Genomic DNA, 23063 nt, shown 5'->3' with positions numbered 1-23063 from the left:
GAATTCACTCAGCGCTGCTCACAAAACTAATCCTAGTGCGGGCCCCGTCTTCTTCCTGAACCTCCCGCTCTACCGTCCACAACAGCCTCCTGCCTGATCTTAGAACTATGTCCGGAACTCCCTACTGGACGCTTGCACAGTGCAGTGCCAGACTGGGGTCCGAGAAGACAAAGGTTTGAAAGGAAGCAAATGACACACACACAGAGAGAGAGATTTTCCACGACCCTTCCGGCCACGCTCCGAAAGAAGGCATCAAGGAAAGAAAAAAGAAATTTTCCACGATCCCTTTGGCTACACTCCGAAGAAGAGAAGGACTTCCAGGACGCTTCCGGCCGCACTCCGAGAGAAGGCGTCAAGGAGAGGAAAAAGAAAAGTTCAGCTGCCGTGGAGACATTCTTCTTCCGCCCCCCTCCCACCGTACTAACTTCAAACCATACTCACATCCTTGAATGTCCCTAGTGGATCCCAGGATCCTTTTATTTGGCCGGCTTGACCTTGCCTTTGCTCCCCTGGTTGAGCTTTCTGGTGATGATTGATTACCGCCTGCAAAGAGGAGGCAAGGAGAGGAAAAAGGATCCCTGGGCTAAGGTTGCCCAGTGGCGCCCGATCCCCTCTATCTCCCCCCTCACCTTCACAGGAGGACCAAGAGTCCCTGAGCATGGTCGCCAAATTGTTAACGGAAAAATCCGAGGGCTCCCTTGGACAAAAACAAAGACACCAACCAGGATAACTTGGAGCAAAACAGCAGCCTGTAGCCTTGGCCTTTATTGAGCTGTTGCAACAGGGTGCTCCCCTCACTTGCAGGAGAGAGGAAGGACCCAGAAAAATGGTGTGCAAGGCCTTATAAAGACTTTTGAAGTTGCCACCCTGTAGATCAAGCCCACCCCCAGAAACATCATACATACATCACAGAAGGGGTGTAACCCAAGACCACCCCTCAGATACATCACACCTACATCACAGAAAGGAGGGGTTGAGGGAGGGGTTGTGGTGGTAACCTGAGTGTCCTGCCACCTGGCTGGTTCTTCCTCCCCTCCCCATGAGTACTTTCCAGGTGACAGAGGGGAGTTTGCAGTTTCCTGCCCCCAGAGGGAAGAGCTGATTATTGTCCTTTGTTCCAGACCATGCTGAATCCACTCCCATATGCAAGTTATTTGTGATCTTGATGCTCTTCTGTCTAGGACCATCAGGGTTGGCATAGCAACTGGGCAGGGCTCCTGTGTATGTGCTGGTATGCTCAAGGGATTATGGCTGCCCTCTTTCAAACCTTCCCCATTTTGTAGACCTTCCTTCATGGAGTAAAATAAAAGTAGAACAGTGGAAATCTGATGTATGGTTGATTTTCTATGAATTTATAACAGAAGCGTAGCGTATGTAGTGTGTGAGTGTGTGAAGTTTGTACAAACTGAATGTTTGGGGGGGGGGTTCCTGCGACATTATCACAATATCATGGGCTTCATCCGTTGTACATATTCTAAGTAATGTAAATGACTATAATGTCATAATTCAACATATTTTAACAAATTAACAAACCTGTGTATGGATAAAGTTTGTTTTACATTTGTTGTTTTAAAAGGCTCACTTTAAGAAGAAAACGTTACAGCTGCAGATTGCTGTCACCTGTAACTAAAATCCATGCTGCGCCTGTCTATATACATTGTAAGACTTGTTGTTCACTGCAGAAACCACTATAAGTTCCATTATCTGGATACTTCATATATGGTATGTACTTTTACAGCATGATTGTTTATATAATTTTAATTTGTTAGATGATCTTGTGGTCGATCCACAACTCTGGTCACTGCTCCCTGAGAAAAGCTCAAGAACTCTGGGCAAAGACAATGGGTAGATCACTGGCAGGATGGTTCTTACTGGGAGTAGATCTCAGTCCCTTGAAAGTTCTGTCATTGTGGCTAGTTCAAGGTACTAGCACAACTTTAATTGCCACTCATCTTGTTGATGTTAACTCATTTTCCAGTATTTTGCTATTAACATCCTAACCGCTATTGCCGTGTAAAGAACCAAAGCTTTCCTATTTAACATTCTAATGATAAGCATACCAAATGAAAAATCATTAGAATGTTAAATAGGAAAGCTTTGGTTTTCTTTAAAATAAATAGCATTTCTTTTATTTTATTTTCCCTTTGGGGACATATCCACCACATGTGGAATAAGGTTCCCTCATTTTGTCTGCATCTCCAACACTTATTGCTGATATTTATTTATTTTGACTGATTTGGATGGAGTCAGGTACCATCTAAAAATCAAATAGTATGTGGTGAATTTTAAGTCTTTTCCCATAATTTCCCTCATTTTGCATCTTCATTGGATATCCACAATCGTGTGTCCATTTCACCATCACCTCCTTCACCTCCTAGTCCTTAAGGTTCCAGTCCAGTAACAATCTGTGTGGTTTTGATAATATCTTTGTATTATTTAATATATATATATATTTTAAAAATCCGCTGTTGTTCTGTCAAGTCCATTTATTTTTTATCTGGAAAAAATTGTTTAACTGGTAATCTTTCTTTATTACTTTTGATTTCCTTTTATATTTTTACTTTTTTGTAATTTTAGCATATAATAACAGTCGTAATTATATGGAAATGTGATAATAATATTGAAATGAATAAAATGCTTAACTCGCCAAGATTTTTATTGTTTGCAGCTTCCCAAGAAAACTGAAGGAGATTCTCCCCTTTTTGGCTTTTATCTCTTCCCTTTATAACTGTCTCTTTAAGTCCTGCCCCACCCTCCCATTTACAGGATATCCTTTCTACAGATGTCAACGCAGACCCAAGGATGGAAAACCCTCCGCCCAATTCCTCGTGACCACAAGGCTATTTATTACCTGCAGCAACACCAAGAAAAGCCACCAGAGTGGCCACAGCTATCTCTTTCCAAAGATATAGACCGACAGGGAGGGGGCTGACAGTCTTTTCTGTGATGTGGGTATGATGTATGGGGGGGGTCCTTGGGCTACACCTCTTCTATGATGTATGTATGATGTTTCTGGGGGTGGTCTTGGACTCCAGGGTGGGCAATTAAAAATGTCTATAGAGGGGCTTTCATGCATTGCTCGGGGTCCTCCTCCTCTCTCCTGCGTGTGGGGGAGCACCCTGTTGCTAGTATGTCACATGCCCGTTTACTTTCCTAGGCTTGGGAAGTGTAAGAACAGAAGTCAGTCTTATCTCTTCCACTCTGCTGTGCTTTTGCACTGTTCTTTGTCTCCCTGTCTGTTGCTGAAGAAGGGAGAGGGTGCCATTATGATCCGTTTGGTGTCGTTTGCAGTCGTTTGGTGTCGTCTGCAGATGTGATGAGCATCCCCTCAGTTCCTTCATCCATGTCATTTATAAAGACGCTGAACAACAACGGGCCCAGGACAGAACCCTGCAGCACCCCTCTGGTCACTTTTCCCAGGATGAGGAGGAACCATGAAGGAGTCCTTTTTGGGTTCGGTCAGTCAAATCCACCTAACAGTTACCTCATTCAGTCTCATTTTACCACCTTCCTCTCATAAATATCACAGAGGACTCTGTCCAAAGCCTTACTGAAATCGAGGTGCACTATTTCCACAACAGTCCACTGATCAACGAAGTTTGTAACTCCATCCAAGAAAAGAAAAAAAGAAAAGGAGAGATTTCTCTGGCTTGTCTTGTTTTTGACCCCTGGGCTCTCACTTGTGGGGTGCCTCAGGGTTCCGTCCTCTCCCCCATGCTTTTCAACATTTACATGCAGCCGCTGGGAGAGATCATCAGGAGGTTTGGGCTGGGTGTTCATCAGTATGCGGATGATACCCAGCTCTACCTCTCTTTCAAATCAGAACCAGTGAAGGCGGTGAAGGTCCTCTGTGAGTGCCTGGAGGCGGTTGGAGGATGGATGGCGGCTAACAGATTGAGGTTGAATCCTGACAAGACAGAAGTACTGTTTTTGGGGGACAGGAGGCGGGCAGGTGTGGAGGATTCCTTGGTCCTGAATGGGGTAACTGTGTCCCTGAAGGACCAGGTGCGCAGCCTGGGAGTCATTTTGGACTCATAGCTGTCCATGGAGGCACAGGTCAAATCTGGGTCCAGGGCAGCTGTTTACCAGCTCCATCTGGTACGTAGGCTGAGACCCTATCTGCCTGCGGACTGTCTCGCCAGAGTGGTGCATGCTCTGGTTATCTCCCGCTTGGACTACTGCAATGCAATCTACATGGGGCTACCTTTGAAGGTGACTCGGAAACTACAACTAATCCAGAATGCGGCAGCTAGACTGGTGACTGGGGGTGGCCGCCGAGACCATATACCACCGGTCTTGAAAGACCTACATTGGCTCCCAGTACGTTTCCGGGCACAATTCAAAGTGTTGGTGCTGACCTTTAAAGCCCTAAACTGCCTCGGTCCAGTATACCTGAAGGAGCGTCTCCACCCCCATCATTCTGCCCGGACGCTGAGGTCCAGCACTGAGGACCTTCTGGTGGTTCCCTTATTGCGAGAAGCAAAGCTACAGGGAACCAGGCAGAGGGCCTTCTCGGTAGTGGCGCCCGCCCTGTGGAACGCCCTTCCAGCAGATGTCAAAGCAATAAACAACTACCTGACATTCAGAAGACATCTTAAGGCAGCCCTGTTCAGGGAAGTTTTTAACATGTGATTTTACTGTATTATTGGTTTTTATGGAAGCCGCCAAGAGTGGCTGGGGAGGCCCAGCCAGATGGGCGGGGTATAAATAATAAATTATTCTTATTCTTATTGAGAAAGCCATGCTTTCATCCTGTATGTTTATATTGTAAAAACCTCAGATGAAGGGCAAATAAATTTTTAAAAGCATAAATGAGGATATTGACAAGCTTGAACTTGTGCAAAGGAAGGAGATTTATGTCTTTAATTTGGAAACCACATGACCCAGTGGTGCTGACTTGGATAAAATATTGGTGGGGGGCCAGGTAAGTCCTGCCTTGCACAATCCATCATATGATGCATGTGTGGGAATGTTCAGGGATGCAGGAAAGGATATGTTGTCAGAGTATATCCTTATCCAACTTGTGTTAACAACTTCCACAATATCAGCAGAGTAACATTCCCTTTTATTTTAAATTTGCAGCGTCTGCCTTTGCTCAGGCTCGCTAAAGCCTCTATAATAACTGTTCTGGTATTTTCCCCTTATTCCCTCATAAAATAGAAGAGACAACACAGTCTTTTACAAAAATATAAAAAGTTTACTCACATTCTGTTCACAATCAGATCCCAGAAGGCAGACTTAGCTTAATGAAGTAACATACACTTGGAGTCTATCCCTTAAGAAGACAGTCCGTTTTTCCTCTCTTGGCTGGAAGCCAAGAGGGCATCTCTGGCTTAGTAGATGTTGTTTCTTCGATGCATGTGGTGAAAGAGAGAGATGGCTGCCCTGCCCTGTGCTTTTGTCATTACCTGCACAGGTGAGGCCACACCCACCTCTAGTTACATGCAGAGGAAGTCTGTCTCGGCCCAGAAGGAAACAGGAAGTTTACCTGCTGGCTGGACAAACATCCCTCCCCATGTGTAAACATGTTCACTCTAGGAATGTTGTACTTGACTGCTCTTGTGTTTCACAGCATGCATGCCATTAGAATGGCAATGCCTATAATAGCAGCAACTTTTTAAAAAAGTAATACTTTGAGCCCATACTTCAATTTCCCAGCAGCTCCCCTTGCCCCAGAGACACTTCTAGCATTCCATCTCCTCTACCTGTGGCATTGTTCAGCAGTGGGGAAAGTGACCTCTTCACAACGGATGTCCATTTGGGATGGCCCTTTCCAGGTTTTTTCCTGCCCCTTGTGTTTGTCTTTCATTTGTTCTCCTATGTGTGTTGTCAGTAGAAGCCACAATTCTGTGGGTACTCTAGGTGGTGCAGAAAGCGCCTAGAAGCTCCCTAGAGGTAGAAGTGCCGATCAAACTTCAGTTTTGCGCTCTATTAATTCCAGTTAGCAGTACTGGGGGTGGTTCACATTCTGGGGCAGTGCTTTTGTCCAGCAGAGGGTGTCACAGGGCCAGCCTACTTTCCCTTTAAAGCCAATTGGGTCTCCAGCTGTTTTTGGACTACAACTCCCATCATCCTAGCTACCAGGACCAGTGGGAAGCGATGATGGGAACTGTAGTCCAGGAGCTGCTTGGGACCCAAGTGTGGGAAAGCCTGCTTCAAAGCAGCTTTTCCATTTTGCCCACAAAGATGGGACCTGTCCACGTTTGTATCTTCTTGTATTTTGTTTTCCTCATGACCTTTCTGTGTTTGTTTTTTATTTTTTAAGAGGGCAAATTGAAAGAGAAATTGTATGGCACATTGCAGAAGAATAAAAGGTTGTGTTTGAAAAAAACACACCAAAAACTGGGGGGTGGCATCCTTAAATATTTTATTGGGGGTGGGGCAAAGACGACTAGGCCTTTAAGAGTTGGCGCCTATTCCCTACACCCACAGGTCTCATGATAGTTCCAAAATTTAAAAAAAAAAACGATAAAAAACACCACATATTAAAAGGGCATTAGATGTGAATTAGCCAAAAGCCTGGTTAAAAAGGTGCGGATTTGCCTGGCTCCTAAAGCTGTATAATGGTTTTTCCGACCATTGTATGGATTCTTTGATGAGAAGATTGGCACACTGACTGAAGCTCTTTCCACATTCCACACACTGATAGGGTTTCTCCCCTGTATGAATTCTTTGATGGGAAGTGAGATTGGAGCTATCAGTGAAGCTCTTTCCACATTCCACGCACTGATAGGGTTTTACCCCTGTATGAATTCTTTGATGGGAAGTGAGATTGGAGCTATCAGTGAAGCTCTTTCCACATTCCACGCACTGATAGGGTTTTACCCCTGTATGAATTATTTGATGGGAAGTGAGATTGGAGCTACATGTGAAGCTCTTTCCACATTCCACACACTAATAGGGTTTCTCCCCTGTATGAATTCTTTGATGAGAAGTAAGGGAGAAGCTCTTCCTGAAGCTCTTTCCACATTCCACGCACTGATAGGGTTTCTCCCCTGTATGAATTCTGTGATGGGAAGTCAGATCGGAGCTACATGTGAAGCTCTTTCCACATTCCCCACACTGATAGGGTTTCTCCCCTGTATGAATTCTTTGATGGGAAGTGAGATTGGAGCTACATGTGAAGCTCTTTCCACATTCCTCACACTGATAGGGTTTCTCCCCTGTATGAATTCTTTGATGGAAAGTGAGAGAGGAGCTACATGTGAAGCTCTTTCCACATTCCACGCACTGATAGGGTTTTTCCCCTGTATGAATTCTTTGATGGGAAGTGAGAGAGGAGCTCTGAGTGAAGCTCTTTCCACATTCCTCACACTGATAGGGTTTTTCCCCTGTATGAATTCTTTGATGGGAAGTAAGGGAGGATCTCTTCCTGAAGCTCTTTCCACATTCCACACACTGATAGGGTTTCTCCCCTGTATGAATTCTGTGATGGAAAGTGAGACTGTCGTTGTGAATGAAGCTCTTTCCACATTCCACACACTGATAGGGTTTCTCCCCTGTATGAATTCTTTGATGGGAAGTGAGATTTTGCTTCTTACAGAAGCTCTTTCCACATTCTGCACACTGATAGGGTTTCTCCCCTGTATGAACTATTTGATGGGAAGTAAGATTGGCCCTCTGACTGAAGCTCTTTCCACATTCCATGCACTGATAGGGTTTCTCCCCTGTATGAATTCTGTGATGGGAAGTGAGATTGGACCTATCAGTGAAGCTCTTTCCACATTCCATGCACTGATAGGGTTTCTCCCCTCTATGAATTCTGTGATGGGAAGTGAGATTGGACCTATCAGTGAAGCTCTTTCCACATTCCATGCACTGATAGGGTTTCTCCCCTGTATGAATTCTTTGATGGGAAGTGAGACTGTGGCTGTGACTGAAGCTCTTTCCACATTCCACGCACTGATAGGGTTTTTCCCCTGTATGATGTCTCTGATGCTTAGTGAAATTGGAGCTATGAGTGAAGCTCTTTCCACATTCCACGCACTGATAGGGTTTCTCCCCTGTATGAATTCTTTGATGGGAAGTAAGGGAGGAGCTCTTCCTGAAGCTTTTTCCACATTCCATGCACTGATAGAGTTTCTTTCCAATGAGATTTTGTTGATGGGAAGTGGAATGGGAGTTCTGGCTGCAGCTTTCTCCACACTCCAAATTTTTATGTGGCTTCTCCTCCCTGGGGATTTTATCGTGGTCACCTTTGCTCTCAATTTCCAATTCATCAGAATCTGCAATGGAGACAAAAAGGGATTAGAGCCTCAGGAACAAATGGAGAAGAAATGAAACTAGTTGGGTGTGTGTTCATTACCTGTGTTGTTTGTCATTTTACCAACATATTTATTATTAGATTCTGAAGAGTTGTTGAATGTTGTTTTCTCTGATATATAGTAGTGGTCAAAATTGTGGAAGGTTGAAGCTGACACTGAAGATGGCCTGGGAAGTTCACACCAGCCCAATCGTGGTAGATAAAGCAATATTTTGATGAAGATTGTTCAAAGAAAAAACTGTAAGTTTCTGTTTATTGTGGGGGTGTTAGGTTCCCAGGTGTTATGGGGGCAATGTTGAACTCTGTGAAAATATATGAGGTTGGCCCACAGACGTATTTTTTGAATTTCCAGGCAGATATGACGATCCCACAGGGAGCCTTACCAAGAGAGGCCAATATCCCACGATTCTCCTCCATGACGTCCTTATGCAGAGCTCTCTGGTCAGGATCCAGCAACACCCACTCCTCGTCCGTGAAACAAACAGTGACATCTTCAAAGCACACTGGACCCTAAAAGAAAAAGGGAAAATGTCCTCCTCTGAGACAGCAGAAATATGATCTGCTACACAATGCTCTGTTGTTTCCTTCCTAATAATAATAATAATAATAATAATAATAATAATAATATATTATTTATACCCCGCCCATCTGGCTGGGTTTCCCCAGTCATTCTGGGCGGCTTCCAAAAAACACTAAAAGACAATAATCTCTTAAACATTAAAAGTGTCCCTAAACAGGGCTGCCTTTAGATGTCTTCTAAAAGTTTGGTAGTTATTTTTCTCCTTGACATCTGGTGGGAGGGCGTTCCACAGGGCGGGTGCCACTACCGAGAAGGCCCTCTGCCTGGTTCCCTGTAACTTGGCTTCTCGCAGCGAGGGAACCGCCAAAAGGCCCTCAGCACTAGATCTCAGTGTCTGGGAAGAACGATGGAGGTGGAGACGCTCCTTCAGGTATACTGGACCGAGGCCGTTTAGGGCTTTCAAGGTCAGCAGAAACACTTTGAATTGTGCTCAGAAACGTTCTGGGAGCCAGTGTAGGTCTTTCAAGACCGGTGTTATATGGTCTCGGCGGTCGCTCCCAGTCACCAGTCTAGCTGCTGCATTTTTGATTAGTTGTAGTTTCCGGGTCACCTTCAAAGGTAGCCCCACATAGAGCGCATTGCAGTAGTCCAAGCGAGAGATAACCAGAGCACGCACCACTCTGGAGACAGTCTGCGGGCAGGGAGGGTCTCAGCCTGCATACCAGATGGAGCTGATAAACAGCTGCCATGGACACACAATTGACCTGTGCCTCCATGGACAGCTGCGAGTCCAGAATGACTCCCAGGCTGTGCACCTGGTCCTTCAGGGGCACAGTTACCCCATTCAGGACCAGGGAGTCCCCCACACCACACCTCTTGTCTCCCCAAAATAGTAATTCTGTCTTGTCAGGATTCAACCTCAATCTGTTAGCCGCCATCCATCCTCCAACCACCTCTAGACACACAGAAATTTCACCGCCTTCACTGGTTCCGATTTGAAAGAGAGGTACAGCTGGCTATCATCTTTATACTGATGAACACCCAGCCCAAACCCCCTGATGATCTCTCCCAGCGGCTGCATGTAGATGTTGAACAGCATGGGGGAGAGGACGGAACCCTGAGGCACCCCACAAGTGAGAGCCCAGGGGTTTGAACACTCATCCCCCACCACCACTTTTTGGACACGGCCCAGGAGGAAGGAGCGGAACCACTGTATGACAGTGCCCCCAGCTCCCAGCCCCTCACCACGGTCCAGATGGATGTTATGGTCAATGGTGTCAAAGGCCGCTGAGAGATCCAGCAAAACTAGGAAACAGCTCTCACCTTTGTCCCTGGTCCACCGGACATCATCGAACCAGTGCGACCAAGGCAGTTTAAGTCCCAATATGAGGCCTGAATCCCGACTGGAAGGGATGCAAATGGTGCACTTCTTCCAGGCATGCCTGGAGTTGTTCAGCAACCACTCGCTCAATCACCTTGCCCAAGAATGGAAGATTTGAGACTGGGCGATAGTTAGCCATATTGACAGCATCTAAAGATGGTTCTTTAATAAGCGGTTTGATAACCGCCTTTTTCAGCGGTTCTGGGAAGGCTCCCTCACAGAGAGAAGCATTCACGACCCTACGAAGCCCATCTCCCAGCCCTTCCCGGCTAGCTTTTATAAGCCAGGATGGGCAAGAATCAAGGAGACAGGTGGTTGGTTTCACTTGTCCAAGCAGCCGGTCCACATCCTCGGAGGTAACAGATTGGAACCGATCCCACACAACTTGACTAGACAGGACACTAGCACTCTCCTGCCCCGGCCCTGCTCCCACGGTGGAGTCTACCTCTTCCTGAATCTGAGTGACTTTATCTGCAAAAAACTTTGCAAAATCATTGCAGGAGATCATGTGGGCCATACTGGGCCCCGATGTAGCAGGTGGTTCCACTAAATTGCGAACCCCCTGAAAAAGTCTCCTGCTGCTGTTTTCTGCAGATGCAATAGAGGCGGCGAAGAAAGTCTTCCTTGCCGTCACTACCGCCACTTGGTAGGCTCGACATTGAGCTCTAACCCATGTCCTGTCAGCTTCAGAATGAGTTATCCATCACCGGCGCTCTAGCCATCTCAGCGATTGTTTCATTGCCCTCAGTTATCAATCTAGAAATAAAGTAAGCCTCTTTTGGATGACCATCTGTCTTGGATGATCTAGCAGATTCCTGCATTGCAGGGGGTCTCTTGACTCTGGGAGACAAGCAGAGAGGGTGGCTTCTGGCAGAAGGAAGAGGGAGCCACCGGTGGCTCCTCCTTCTCCTGGCTCACCTCAGCCTCTCGACTTTCCTCTCCAACTTGCCTCCTTCCTCTTCTGTCTCTGATTCTGCACTGCATTCTGCCACAGAGTCTCCCAGCTCACTAAGCCCTGTTTCCCCTTCAGCTTCTGACACCTCCTCTTCCCAGGCTTCTCCCTCTTCCCGCTCATGCTTCCTCCACTTCCACTCCTTCGGCTCTGAGCCATCTTCCCTTCCTGGTTCCCCGGCTTCTTCCTCCCACCATTCCTCTGTGCCCAACCAGTCCAAGATACTGCTCCATCCCTCGGCCTCTGTCCCCACAAGGCAGCTTCCCCTGACCTGATCTGGTTCCGCAGCCGCTGCTTCCCTTCTGCCCCCATGAAAAGGCGGATCATCCGACATCCTTCTGCCATCTGCAAGAGAAAAAAGGTAAGCAGGACGCCTGGAGTGCCTGTTTCTCACAGGTGAAACAGGGCATCTCTAACTGGAGATGGGCCTTTGAGAAAGCCTTTCCTGCTGAGAGCATTTGGAGGTTTGTGCCCATTTCATGTTTGTTTGTGCAGAAATACATCTCTCCTCCTCTGGACCCTTCTTCCCAACTGTCTCCCCCAAAACAAGATGAAAAGAACCCTCAGATGATTTGGAAAACTACAGAACGAGACCAAATGGAGAAAAGCCTCCTTCCTCCTTACCCAGTGACCTCTCTCTGGTGTCCAACGGAGGCCTCTCTGCCTCACAGGAATCCAGGTCCATTTCTGCAAAGCGATCCTTTCCCTGAAAAAGAAACAAGGATTCAAAACAGAGAAAGGGGAGAAATGTAGGAAAGAGAATAACAAAGACTTGAAGGGTGTGAGATCTCATTCCATGGATGCTTTCCAAGAAAAAAGATGGGCCATCAGCAGACCATTATGGGATGTTTTCTGTCCTGTTTGGAGCCCCTTGGGAGTATCCAGAGGAAAGTCTCTCTCACCTGCTTTCTCTCCTCTGCCTGACTCAGGAGGAAACCTTCGGCCAGGGCCACCGCCTGGGAACTGGTCTCCGCTCCGCATTCCCTCACCCAGCTCTCCATCTCCGGGGGAAGGACAGCCAAGAACTGCTCCAAGATCACCAGGTCCAGCATCTCAGCTTTCGTGTGCCTTTCCGGCTTCAGCCACTGGTGGCAAAAGTGGTAGAGTCGGCTGCAAACCTCTCGGGGTCCTTTGGCCTCTTGGCAGCAGAACTGCCTCAACTCCTGGCTCTGCACCTCTGAGCGGAGGGTGTCCTCCTCACCCAGAATCTTCTGCACAGAGTTTTCCCAGAACCCCCCACTGCTCCCAGTTTGGCTGCCATGGTCTCTTCCTGCTTTGGGGCCAGCTGTGTCTTGCTCATCCATCTGTGCTCTCAGGAAGCCTCTGAGAGATCGGAAGGAACCCTTTGGTCTTCTGACAAGTTCTGCCCGTCTAAATGAGGGGCTCCAGGAAACCCTACAAAGCAAATACATTGTTCTGTTACAGAATTTGTAGGACAGGGGGGGAAATGGTTCCCTGAGCAAGCATGGATGAGTCTTGCTGGGAACCAGGGCTGGACTGCACCGCATCCCAGACCGTGAGCTATCTTTTTGAAAAGAAAGAGGAGGAGGAAGAGGAGAAGAAATACGTCTCTAGCCTTCTAGCAATGCAAAATGTGGAGGCAACTGAAGGGATTTCTGTCAGATTAATCAACCTGGTTTCTCCATCCTTCCAGTCAATGCATGAAGTCAGAACCGAATGACAAGGGAGTCATTTGTATCTTGTGAAAAATGGATGCTTTTCTCTGGTGGGGGTCTCGACCTGGGGGTCCTCTGGAGTTGCTCCCCACCCCCACCCTCACCCTCACCCCACCTCCACTCCCTGCTTCTGTCTCCTTTTCTGCAATATCTGCCGCTGTCCAGACAGATTTGTGGGGTGAGGTCTCTTTTTCTCTCTTCTGAGGGCCAGGAATGTATCTGGCCAACCCCCAGAGGGCCAAGTGGGCGGGGCCAAAGACATCTCCCTTGATTTTGTTGTTGTTCTATTAGATAGCTTAACACAAACTGGTTTGCAATGCAGCAGCCAGACTATGACCTGGGATCCCTCTCTTTATTCCGGGCCTCTCTTTCCTACTTTTCCTTCCTTCCTGCCCGTTGTTTTTTTTTTGGGGGGGGGGGGGGCTAGTCCACCTCCTCCTCCAGCTTTGGAAAACCATTTGCACATGTTTCCTCTGTTGTGCTATGAGGCTGAGCGATGTCACACAGAGTTAAAGAGCCAGGGACTTCTTTGTTTTAAAAAGGGAGATTTTGTGGGAGTCAGGGATCCTCTGATCTGCAGGAAGGAGAGCGTGGCAGACCTGGCCCCTCCCTGGCAGGACCCTCTCCTCCTCCCTGACTTGGGGTCCCCTCCTGCAGGAGCAGATCCGGCCCCCCAGGCTCCCTCTCCTGCTGCAGCCCTGGGACCCCCGTCTCCCCACTGCACCCTCTGCTGATCCCTTATTTTCAAATCTTAAAGTTGACAGCTATGGACTCACCAGATCCCAGGAGGGGGCAGCGATTCGGCCCCTTGCAGGAGAGACACCAAAGTAACACCCCCCCCCCTTCCTTGCAGGAAAGGACTGGGGAGGGAGGGGCCTTGGCTCTGGAGGACCAGCCCCCTCTTGCTTCCTGGCCTCTCTAGGAAGGCAGCTCACTTCCCTTTAACCCTTGCCAAGCCGGGTCCCTCCAGCTCAGCCCTCTCTCGCTTGGCAGAACCTCAGATTCTTATTATTTTTTATGGATTTAGGGGGGCAACTGCCACCCTGGCTACGCCCATGCCCAGATATCCTTTGGGGGGGGGGGGTGAGGCTCTTGGCTGGACTCTGAGCATCTCCCTCCCTTGGCCAGAAACCAGAGGAAGAGCCTGCAGGGAAAAGGGCTTTGCAGGAGGCAAGGAAGCTCCTCCTAGAATTCAGGAGGGGAGAGATAGGAGGGGATCCCAGGGTCATCTAGTCCAACCCCCAGCAATGCAGGAATCTCAGCTGAAGCATCCATGGCAGATGGCCGTCCGGTCTCTGCTTAGAAACCTCCAAGGAAGGAGAGTCCCCCACCTCCCAAGGGAGACCTTTCCCCTGCCAAAATGAGTAATAATGAGTAATAAATTAAATGAGTAAATGAGTAAAAATTTCTTATGCATGCTTTTCATACTAATATACAAAAGTATGCCATTTCCCTTTCCAGAAATGCTCAATTGCTAATTCAATGGACTGAAAATGGATGGCTGTTGTTATTATGTTTAGGGAAGCTTTTAATATTTGATGGACAATTGTATTTTAATATTTTGTTGGAAGCCGCCCAGAGTGGCTGGGGAACCCAGCCAGATGGGTGGGGTATAAATTATTATTATTATTATTATTATTATTATTATTATTCATCAGGTGAGTGTTCTCCTTTCAAAAGAGGCAGGTGGAATCTCCACGGTTGCTAATAGTATAACGTTGTAAGTGCAGGGAAATATGGGGAACCCTAGATTATCTGCTTGGCATGCAGAATGTCCCAGGGTCAGCCCCTGACATCTCCTGCCAGGGCTGGACAAAATCCCTGCCTGAAACTCTGGGGAGCTGCTGCCAGTCAGTGTAGACCAGGGGTCCTCAAACTATGTTCCGCGGGCCGAATCCAGCCCTCCAGGCTCGTGAATCTGGCCTGCACGACCATTTCAGAACCCACCAAGTGTTCGAGGCTGAAAGCATCTCGCCACCCGCTCAGTCAGTCCCTGTGCTGTGCTGAGGTATAACACCGGTCTTGAAAGACCTACATTGGCTCCCACTACGTTTCCGAGCACAATTCAAAGTGTTGGTGCTGACCTTGAAAGCCCTAAATGGCCTCGGCCCAGCATACCCAAAAGAGCGTCTCCACCCCCATTGTTCTGCCCGGACACTGAGGTCCAGCTCCAAGGGCCTTTAGGCGGTTCCTTCATTGCGAGAAGCAAAGCTACAGGGAACCAGGCAGAGGGCCTTCTCGGTAGTGGCCCCCGCCCTGTGGAACGCCCTCCCTTCACATGTCAAAGTGATAAACAACTACCTGACATTCAGAAGACATCTTAAGGCAGCCCTGTTAAGGGAAGTTTTTAATGTGTGACATTTTTGTGTATTTTTGGTTGCTGTGGAAGCCGCTTAGAGTGGCTGGGGAAACCCAGCCAGATGGGCGGGGTACAAATAAATTATTATTATTATTATTATTATTATTATTATTATTATTATTTGCTTTTGTTGTTGTTGCTGTTTAGTCGTTTAGTCGTGTCCGTCTCTTCATGACCCCATGGACCAGAGCACGCCAGGCACTCCTGTCTTCCACTGCCTCCCGTAGTTTGGTCAGACTCATGCTGGTAGCTTCGAGAACACTGTCCAACCATCTCGTCCTCTGTTGTCCCCTTCTTCTTGTGCCCTCCATCTTTCCCAACATTAGGGTCTTTTCGAAGGAGTCTTCCCTTCTCATGAGGTGGCCAAAGTACTGGAGCCTCAGCTTCAGGATCTGTCCTTCCAGTGAGCACTCAGGGCTGATTTCCTTCAGAATGGATGCGTTTGATCTTCTTGCAGTCCATGGGACTCTCAAGAGTCTCCTCCAACACCATAATTCAAAAGCATCAATTCTTCGGCGATCAGCCTTCTTTATGGTCCAGCTCTCACTTCATACACCACTACTGGGTAAACCATGGCTTTAACTATACAGACCTTTGTTGGCAAGGTGATGTCTCTGCTTTCTAGGACGCTGTCTAGGTTTGCCATCGCCTTTCTCCCATGGAGCAGGTGTCTTTTAATTTCGTGACTCCTGTCACGAAAATTATTATTATTACTATTAGGTAAACACCACCAGTGTGGTGGCGGTTATACCAATGAAAGGCCAGGGGTTTTGCCCGGGGACGGGGAAGGGTTGTCTTTTGGCTTGAAGCGTGAAATTGAGTTCGGAGTTAACCACGCAGCTAACAAATTATTTTAGGAAGGCAAGTCCAATACCAACTGCCCAAATTGCTAAATTGGAATTCACGGCACCTAGCACTTTAACTCAATTGATTTAAATTAACTTACTCTGGGTCACACCAATTAAATTCACAAATTTGATGTGCTCAGCTCTCCCTAAGGGTTCACACCTTGATTTTGTTGAAGGATCCCTGAGGTGGCCGCTGTGTCCTGGGTTCCAGGTGGTGGGCCTTAGCCACCCATTAAAAGTTACAACGGTCTCACAATTTGGACTTGGAAAGACCATTTTGCCCCTTTAATTTATTTTATTTTATATATTTTTCCCAATTGGAGATGACAAACTGGAGGGGCGTATTAGAATCCTCTCTGGGGCAAAAAGGCTTCACGGAAGCTTTGTTGTCAGGAGGAGTCCAGCTCGGGTGTTTTGAAGAGCGAGCTCCCATTTCCCTCTAATACCGAGCGGGGGTTGCTCGATAACCAGTTACACAAGGAGATATATAAACAGAGATACAAGAGATGGACAAGGGGGGGGGGGGAGAAAAGAATATCCTATCAGTATTATTCAGTCTAACACTCAAGTGCCCCTCTCGGCCCTTTCTGGGCAAAACTCCGACGGATCGGACCGGAGAAGGCTAGCAGAAATCCAAAGGCAATCCCTGCCTATAACTTAAACCACAGACAACTAGCCTGGAAACCATGGGTCTCTTAACCCGGAAAAGCCATGGATCCGGAATTCACTCAGCGCTGCTCACAAAACTAATCCTAGTGCGGGCCCCGTCTTCTTCCTGAACCTCCCGCTCTACCGTCCACAACAGCCTCCTGCCTGATCTTAGAACTATGTCCGGAACTCCCTACTGGACGCTTGCACAGTGCAGTGCCAGACTGGGGTCCGAGAAGACAAAGGTTTGAAAGGAAGCAAATGACACACACACAGAGAGAGAGATTTTCCACGACCCTTCCGGCCACGCTCCGAAAGAAGGCATCAAGGAAAGAAAAAAGAAATTTTCCACGATCCCTTTGGCTACACTCCGAAGAAGAGAAGGACTTCCAGGACGCTTCCGGCCGCACTCCGAGAGAAGGCGTCAAGGAGAGGAAAAAGAAAAGTTCAGCTGCCGTGGAGACATTCTTCTTCCGCCCCCCTCCCACCGTACTAACTTCAAACCATACTCACATCCTTGAATGTCCCTCGTGGATCCCAGGATCCTTTTATTTGGCCGGCTTGACCTTGCCTTTGCTCCCCTGGTTGAGCTTTCTGGTGATGATTGATTACCGCCTGCAAAGAGGAGGCAAGGAGAGGAAAAAGGATCCCTGGGCTAAGGTTGCCCAGTGGCGCCCGATCCCCTCTATCTCCCCCCTCACCTTCACAGGAGGACCAAGAGTCCCTGAGCATGGTCGCCAAATTGTTAACGGAAAAATCCGAGGGCTCCCTTGGACAAAAACAAAGACACCAACCAGGATAACTTGGAGCAAAACAGCAGCCTGTAGCCTTGGCCTTTATTGAGCTGTTGCAACAGGGTGCTCCCCTCACTTGCAGGAGAGAGGAAGGACCCAGAAAAATGGTGTGCAAGGCCTTATAAAGACTTTTGAAGTTGCCACCCTGTAGATCAAGCCCACCCCCAGAAACATCATACATACATCACAGAAGGGGTGTAACCCAAGACCACCCCTCAGATACATCACACCTACATCACAGAAAGGAGGGGTTGAGGGAGGGGTTGTGGTGGTAACCTGAGTGTCCTGCCACCTGGCTGGTTCTTCCTCCCCTCCCCATGAGTACTTTCCAGGTGACAGAGGGGAGTTTGCAGTTTCCTGCCCCCAGAGGGAAGAGCTGATTATTGTCCTTTGTTCCAGACCATGCTGAATCCACTCCCATATGCAAGTTATTTGTGATCTTGATGGTCTTCTGTCTAGGACCATCAGGGTTGGCATAGCAACTGGGCAGGGCTCCTGTGTATGTGCTGGTATGCTCAAGGGATTATGGCTGCCCTCTTTCAAACCTTCCCCATTTTGTAGACCTTCCTTCATGGAGTAAAATAAAAGTAGAACAGTGGAAATCTGATGTATGGTTGATTTTCTATGAATTTATAACAGAAGCGTAGCGTATGTAGTGTGTGTGTGTGTGTGAAGTTTGTACAAACTGAATGTTTGGGGGGGGGGGGGTTCCTGCGACATTATCACAATATCATGGGCTTCATCCGTTGTACATATTCTAAGTAATGTAAATGACTATAATGTCATAATTCAACATATTTTAACAAATTAACAAACCTGTGTATGGATAAAGTTTGTTTTACATTTGTTGTTTTAAAAGGCTCACTTTAAGAAGAAAACGTTACAGCTGCAGATTGCTGTCACCTGTAACTAAAATCCATGCTGCGCCTGTCTATATACATTGTAAGACTTGTTGTTCACTGCAGAAACCACTATAAGTTCCATTATCTGGATACTTCATATATGGTATGTACTTTTACAGCATGATTGTTTATATAATTTTAATTTGTTAGATGATCTTGTGGTCGATCCACAACTCTGGTCACTGCTCCCTGAGAAAAGCTCAAGAACTCTGGGCAAAGACAATGGGTAGATCACTGGCAGGATTGTTCTTACTGGGAGTAGATCTCAGTCCCTTGAAAGTTCTGTCATTGTGGCTAGTTCAAGGTACTAGCACAACTTTAATTGCCACTCATCTTGTTGATGTTAACTCATTTTCCAGTATTTTGCTATTAACATCCTAACCGCTATTGCTGTGTAAAGAACCAAAGCTTTCCTATTTAACATTCTAATGATAAGCATACCAAATGAAAAATCATTAGAATGTTAAATAGGAAAGCTTTGGTTTTCTTTAAAATAAATAGCATTTCTTTTATTTTATTTTCCCTTTGGGGACATATCCACCACATGTGGAATAAGGTTCCCTCATTTTGTCTGCATCTCCAACACTTATTGCTGATATTTATTTATTTTGACTGATTTGGATGGAGTCAGGTACCATCTAAAAATCAAATAGTATGTGGTGAATTTTAAGTCTTTTCCCATAATTTCCCTCATTTTGCATCTTCATTGGATATCCACAATCGTGTGTCCATTTCACCATCACCTCCTTCACCTCCTAGTCCTTAAGGTTCCAGTCCAGTAACAATCTGTGTGGTTTTGATAATATCTTTGTATTATTTAATATATATATATATTTTAAAAATCCGCTGTTGTTCTGTCAAGTCCATTTATTTTTTATCTGGAAAAAATTGTTTAACTGGTAATCTTTCTTTATTACTTTTGATTTCCTTTTATATTTTTACTTTTTTGTAATTTTAGCATATAATAACAGTCGTAATTATATGGAAATGTGATAATAATATTGAAATGAATAAAATGCTTAACTCGCCAAGATTTTTATTGTTTGCAGCTTCCCAAGAAAACTGAAGGAGATTCTCCCCTTTTTGGCTTTTATCTCTTCCCTTTATAACTGTCTCTTTAAGTCCTGCCCCACCCTCCCATTTACAGGATATCCTTTCTACAGATGTCAACGCAGACCCAACGATGGAAAACCCTCCGCCCAATTCCTCGTGACCACAAGGCTATTTATTACCTGCAGCAACACCAAGAAAAGCCACCAGAGTGGCCACAGCTATCTCTTTCCAAAGATATAGACTGACAGGGAGGGGGCTGACAGTCTTTTCTGTGATGTGGGTATGATGTATGGGGGGGGTCCTTGGGCTACACCTCTTCTATGATGTATGTATGATGTTTCTGGGGGTGGTCTTGGACTCCAGGGTGGGCAATTAAAAATGTCTATAGAGGGGCTTTCATGCATTGCTCGGGGTCCTCCTCCTCTCTCCTGCGTGTGGGGGAGCACCCTGTTGCTAGTATGTCACATGCCCGTTTACTTTCCTAGGCTTGGGAAGTGTAAGAACAGAAGTCAGTCTTATCTCTTCCACTCTGCTGTGCTTTTGCACTGTTCTTTGTCTCCCTGTCTGTTGCTGAAGAAGGGAGAGGGTGCCATTATGATCCGTTTGGTGTCGTTTGCAGTCGTTTGGTGTCGTCTGCAGATGTGATGAGCATCCCCTCAGTTCCTTCATCCATGTCATTTATAAAGACGCTGAACAACAACGGGCCCAGGACAGAACCCTGCAGCACCCCTCTGGTCACTTTTCCCAGGATGAGGAGGAACCATGAAGGAGTCCTCTTTGGGTTCGGTCAGTCAAATCCACCTAACAGTTACCTCATTCAGTCTCATTTTACCACCTTCCTCTCATAAATATCACACTCTGTCCAAAGCCTTACTGAAATCGAGGTGCACTATTTCCACAACAGTCCACTGATCAACGAAGTTTGTAACTCCATCCAAGAAAAGAAAAAAAGAAAAGGAGAGATTTCTCTGGCTTGTCTTGTTTTTGACCCCTGGGCTCTCACTTGTGGGGTGCCTCAGGGTTCCGTCCTCTCCCCCATGCTTTTCAACATTTACATGCAGCCGCTGGGAGAGATCATCAGGAGGTTTGGGCTGGGTGTTCATCAGTATGCGGATGATACCCAGCTCTACCTCTCTTTCAAATCAGAACCACTGAAGGCGGTGAAGGTCCTCTGTGAGTGCCTGGAGGCGGTTGGAGGATGGATGGCGGCTAACAGATTGAGGTTGAATCCTGACAAGACAGAAGTACTGTTTTTGGGGGACAGGAGGCGGGCAGGTGTGGAGGATTCCTTGGTCCTGAATGGGGTAACTGTGTCCCTGAAGGACCAGGTGCGCAGCCTGGGAGTCATTTTGGACTCATAGCTGTCCATGGAGGCACAGGTCAAATCTGGGTCCAGGGCAGCTGTTTACCAGCTCCATCTGGTACGTAGGCTGAGACCCTATCTGCCTGCGGACTGTCTCGCCAGAGTGGTGCATGCTCTGGTTATCTCCCGCTTGGACTACTGCAATGCAATCTACATGGGGCTACCTTTGAAGGTGACTCGGAAACTACAACTAATCCAGAATGCGGCAGCTAGACTGGTGACTGGGGGTGGCCGCCGAGACCATATACCACCGGTCTTGAAAGACCTACATTGGCTCCCAGTACGTTTCCGGGCACAATTCAAAGTGTTGGTGCTGACCTTTAAAGCCCTAAACTGCCTCGGTCCAGTATACCTGAAGGAGCGTCTCCACCCCCATCATTCTGCCCGGACGCTGAGGTCCAGCACTGAGGACCTTCTGGTGGTTCCCTTATTGCGAGAAGCAAAGCTACAGGGAACCAGGCAGAGGGCCTTCTCGGTAGTGGCGCCCGCCCTGTGGAACGCCCTTCCAGCAGATGTCAAAGCAATAAACAACTACCTGACATTCAGAAGACATCTTAAGGCAGCCCTGTTCAGGGAAGTTTTTAACATGTGATTTTACTGTATTATTGGTTTTTATGGAAGCCGCCAAGAGTGGCTGGGGAGGCCCAGCCAGATGGGCGGGGTATAAATAATAAATTATTCTTATTCTTATTGAGAAAGCCATGCTTTCATCCTGTATGTTTATATTGTAAAAACCTCAGATGAAGGGCAAATAAATTTTTAAAAGCATAAATGAGGATATTGACAAGCTTGAACTTGTGCAAAGGAAGGAGATTTATGTCTTTAATTTGGAAACCACATGACCCAGTGGTGCTGACTTGGATAAAATATTGGTGGGGGGCCAGGTAAGTCCTGCCTTGCACAATCCATCATATGATGCATGTGTGGGAATGTTCAGGGATGCAGGAAAGGATATGTTGTCAGAGTATATCCTTATCCAACTTGTGTTAACAACTTCCACAATATCAGCAGAGTAACATTCCCTTTTATTTTAAATTTGCAGCGTCTGCCTTTGCTCAGGCTCGCTAAAGCCTCTATAATAACTGTTCTGGTATTTTCCCCTTATTCCCTCATAAAATAGAAGAGACAACACAGTCTTTTACAAAAATATAAAAAGTTTACTCACATTCTGTTCACAATCAGATCCCAGAAGGCAGACTTAGCTTAATGAAGTAACATACACTTGGAGTCTATCCCTTAAGAAGACAGTCCGTTTTTCCTCTCTTGGCTGGAAGCCAAGAGGGCATCTCTGGCTTAGTAGATGTTGTTTCTTCGATGCATGTGGTGAAAGAGAGAGATGGCTGCCCTGCCCTGTGCTTTTGTCATTACCTGCACAGGTGAGGCCACACCCACCTCTAGTTACATGCAGAGGAAGTCTGTCTCGGCCCAGAAGGAAACAGGAAGTTTACCTGCTGGCTGGACAAACATCCCTCCCCATGTGTAAACATGTTCACTCTAGGAATGTTGTACTTGACTGCTCTTGTGTTTCACAGCATGCATGCCATTAGAATGGCAATGCCTATAATAGCAGCAACTTTTTAAAAAAGTAATACTTTGAGCCCATACTTCAATTTCCCAGCAGCTCCCCTTGCCCCAGAGACACTTCTAGCATTCCATCTCCTCTACCTGTGGCATTGTTCAGCAGTGGGGAAAGTGACCTCTTCACAACGGATGTCCATTTGGGATGGCCCTTTCCAGGTTTTTTCCTGCCCCTTGTGTTTGTCTTTCATTTGTTCTCCTATGTGTGTTGTCAGTAGAAGCCACAATTCTGTGGGTACTCTAGGTGGTGCAGAAAGCGCCTAGAAGCTCCCTAGAGGTAGAAGTGCCGATCAAACTTCAGTTTTGCGCTCTATTAATTCCAGTTAGCAGTACTGGGGGTGGTTCACATTCTGGGGCAGTGCTTTTGTCCAGCAGAGGGTGTCACAGGGCCAGCCTACTTTCCCTTTAAAGCCAATTGGGTCTCCAGCTGTTTTTGGACTACAACTCCCATCATCCTAGCTACCAGGACCAGTGGGAAGCGATGATGGGAACTGTAGTCCAGGAGCTGCTTGGGACCCAAGTGTGGGAAAGCCTGCTTCAAAGCAGCTTTTCCATTTTGCCCACAAAGATGGGACCTGTCCACGTTTGTATCTTCTTGTATTTTGTTTTCCTCATGACCTTTCTGTGTTTGTTTTTTATTTTTTAAGAGGGCAAATTGAAAGAGAAATTGTATGGCACATTGCAGAAGAATAAAAGGTTGTGTTTGAAAAAAACACACCAAAAACT

The 23063-nt window shown here is 46.9% G+C and overlaps 1 protein-coding gene across 1 annotated transcript; it reads right to left on the bottom strand.

Moving 5' to 3' along the window:
• Nucleotides 1-536: 536 nt before the first annotated feature.
• On the bottom strand, nt 537-8495 carry LOC310842819 (uncharacterized protein; the record flags this gene model as incomplete). The annotated part of the gene is made up of 3 exons (XM_083734957.1): nt 8306-8495; nt 7484-8225; nt 537-543 (listed from the first exon to the last, which is right to left on the bottom strand). The coding sequence occupies exons 1-3, from the start codon at nt 8319-8321 to the stop codon at nt 537-539; spliced, it is 765 nt and encodes a 254-aa protein (XP_083591083.1). The 5' UTR covers nt 8322-8495.
• Between the last annotated feature and the right edge of the window lie 14568 nt (nt 8496-23063).

The sequence above is a fragment of the Podarcis gaigeae genome (assembly GCF_964106915.1).
Source record: "Podarcis gaigeae genome assembly, chromosome: 4".
NCBI classification, from domain to species: domain Eukaryota; kingdom Metazoa; phylum Chordata; class Lepidosauria; order Squamata; family Lacertidae; genus Podarcis; species Podarcis gaigeae.
Note: the sequence above shows the minus strand (reverse complement) of the source record. Positions and strands in the feature narration are given on the sequence as shown.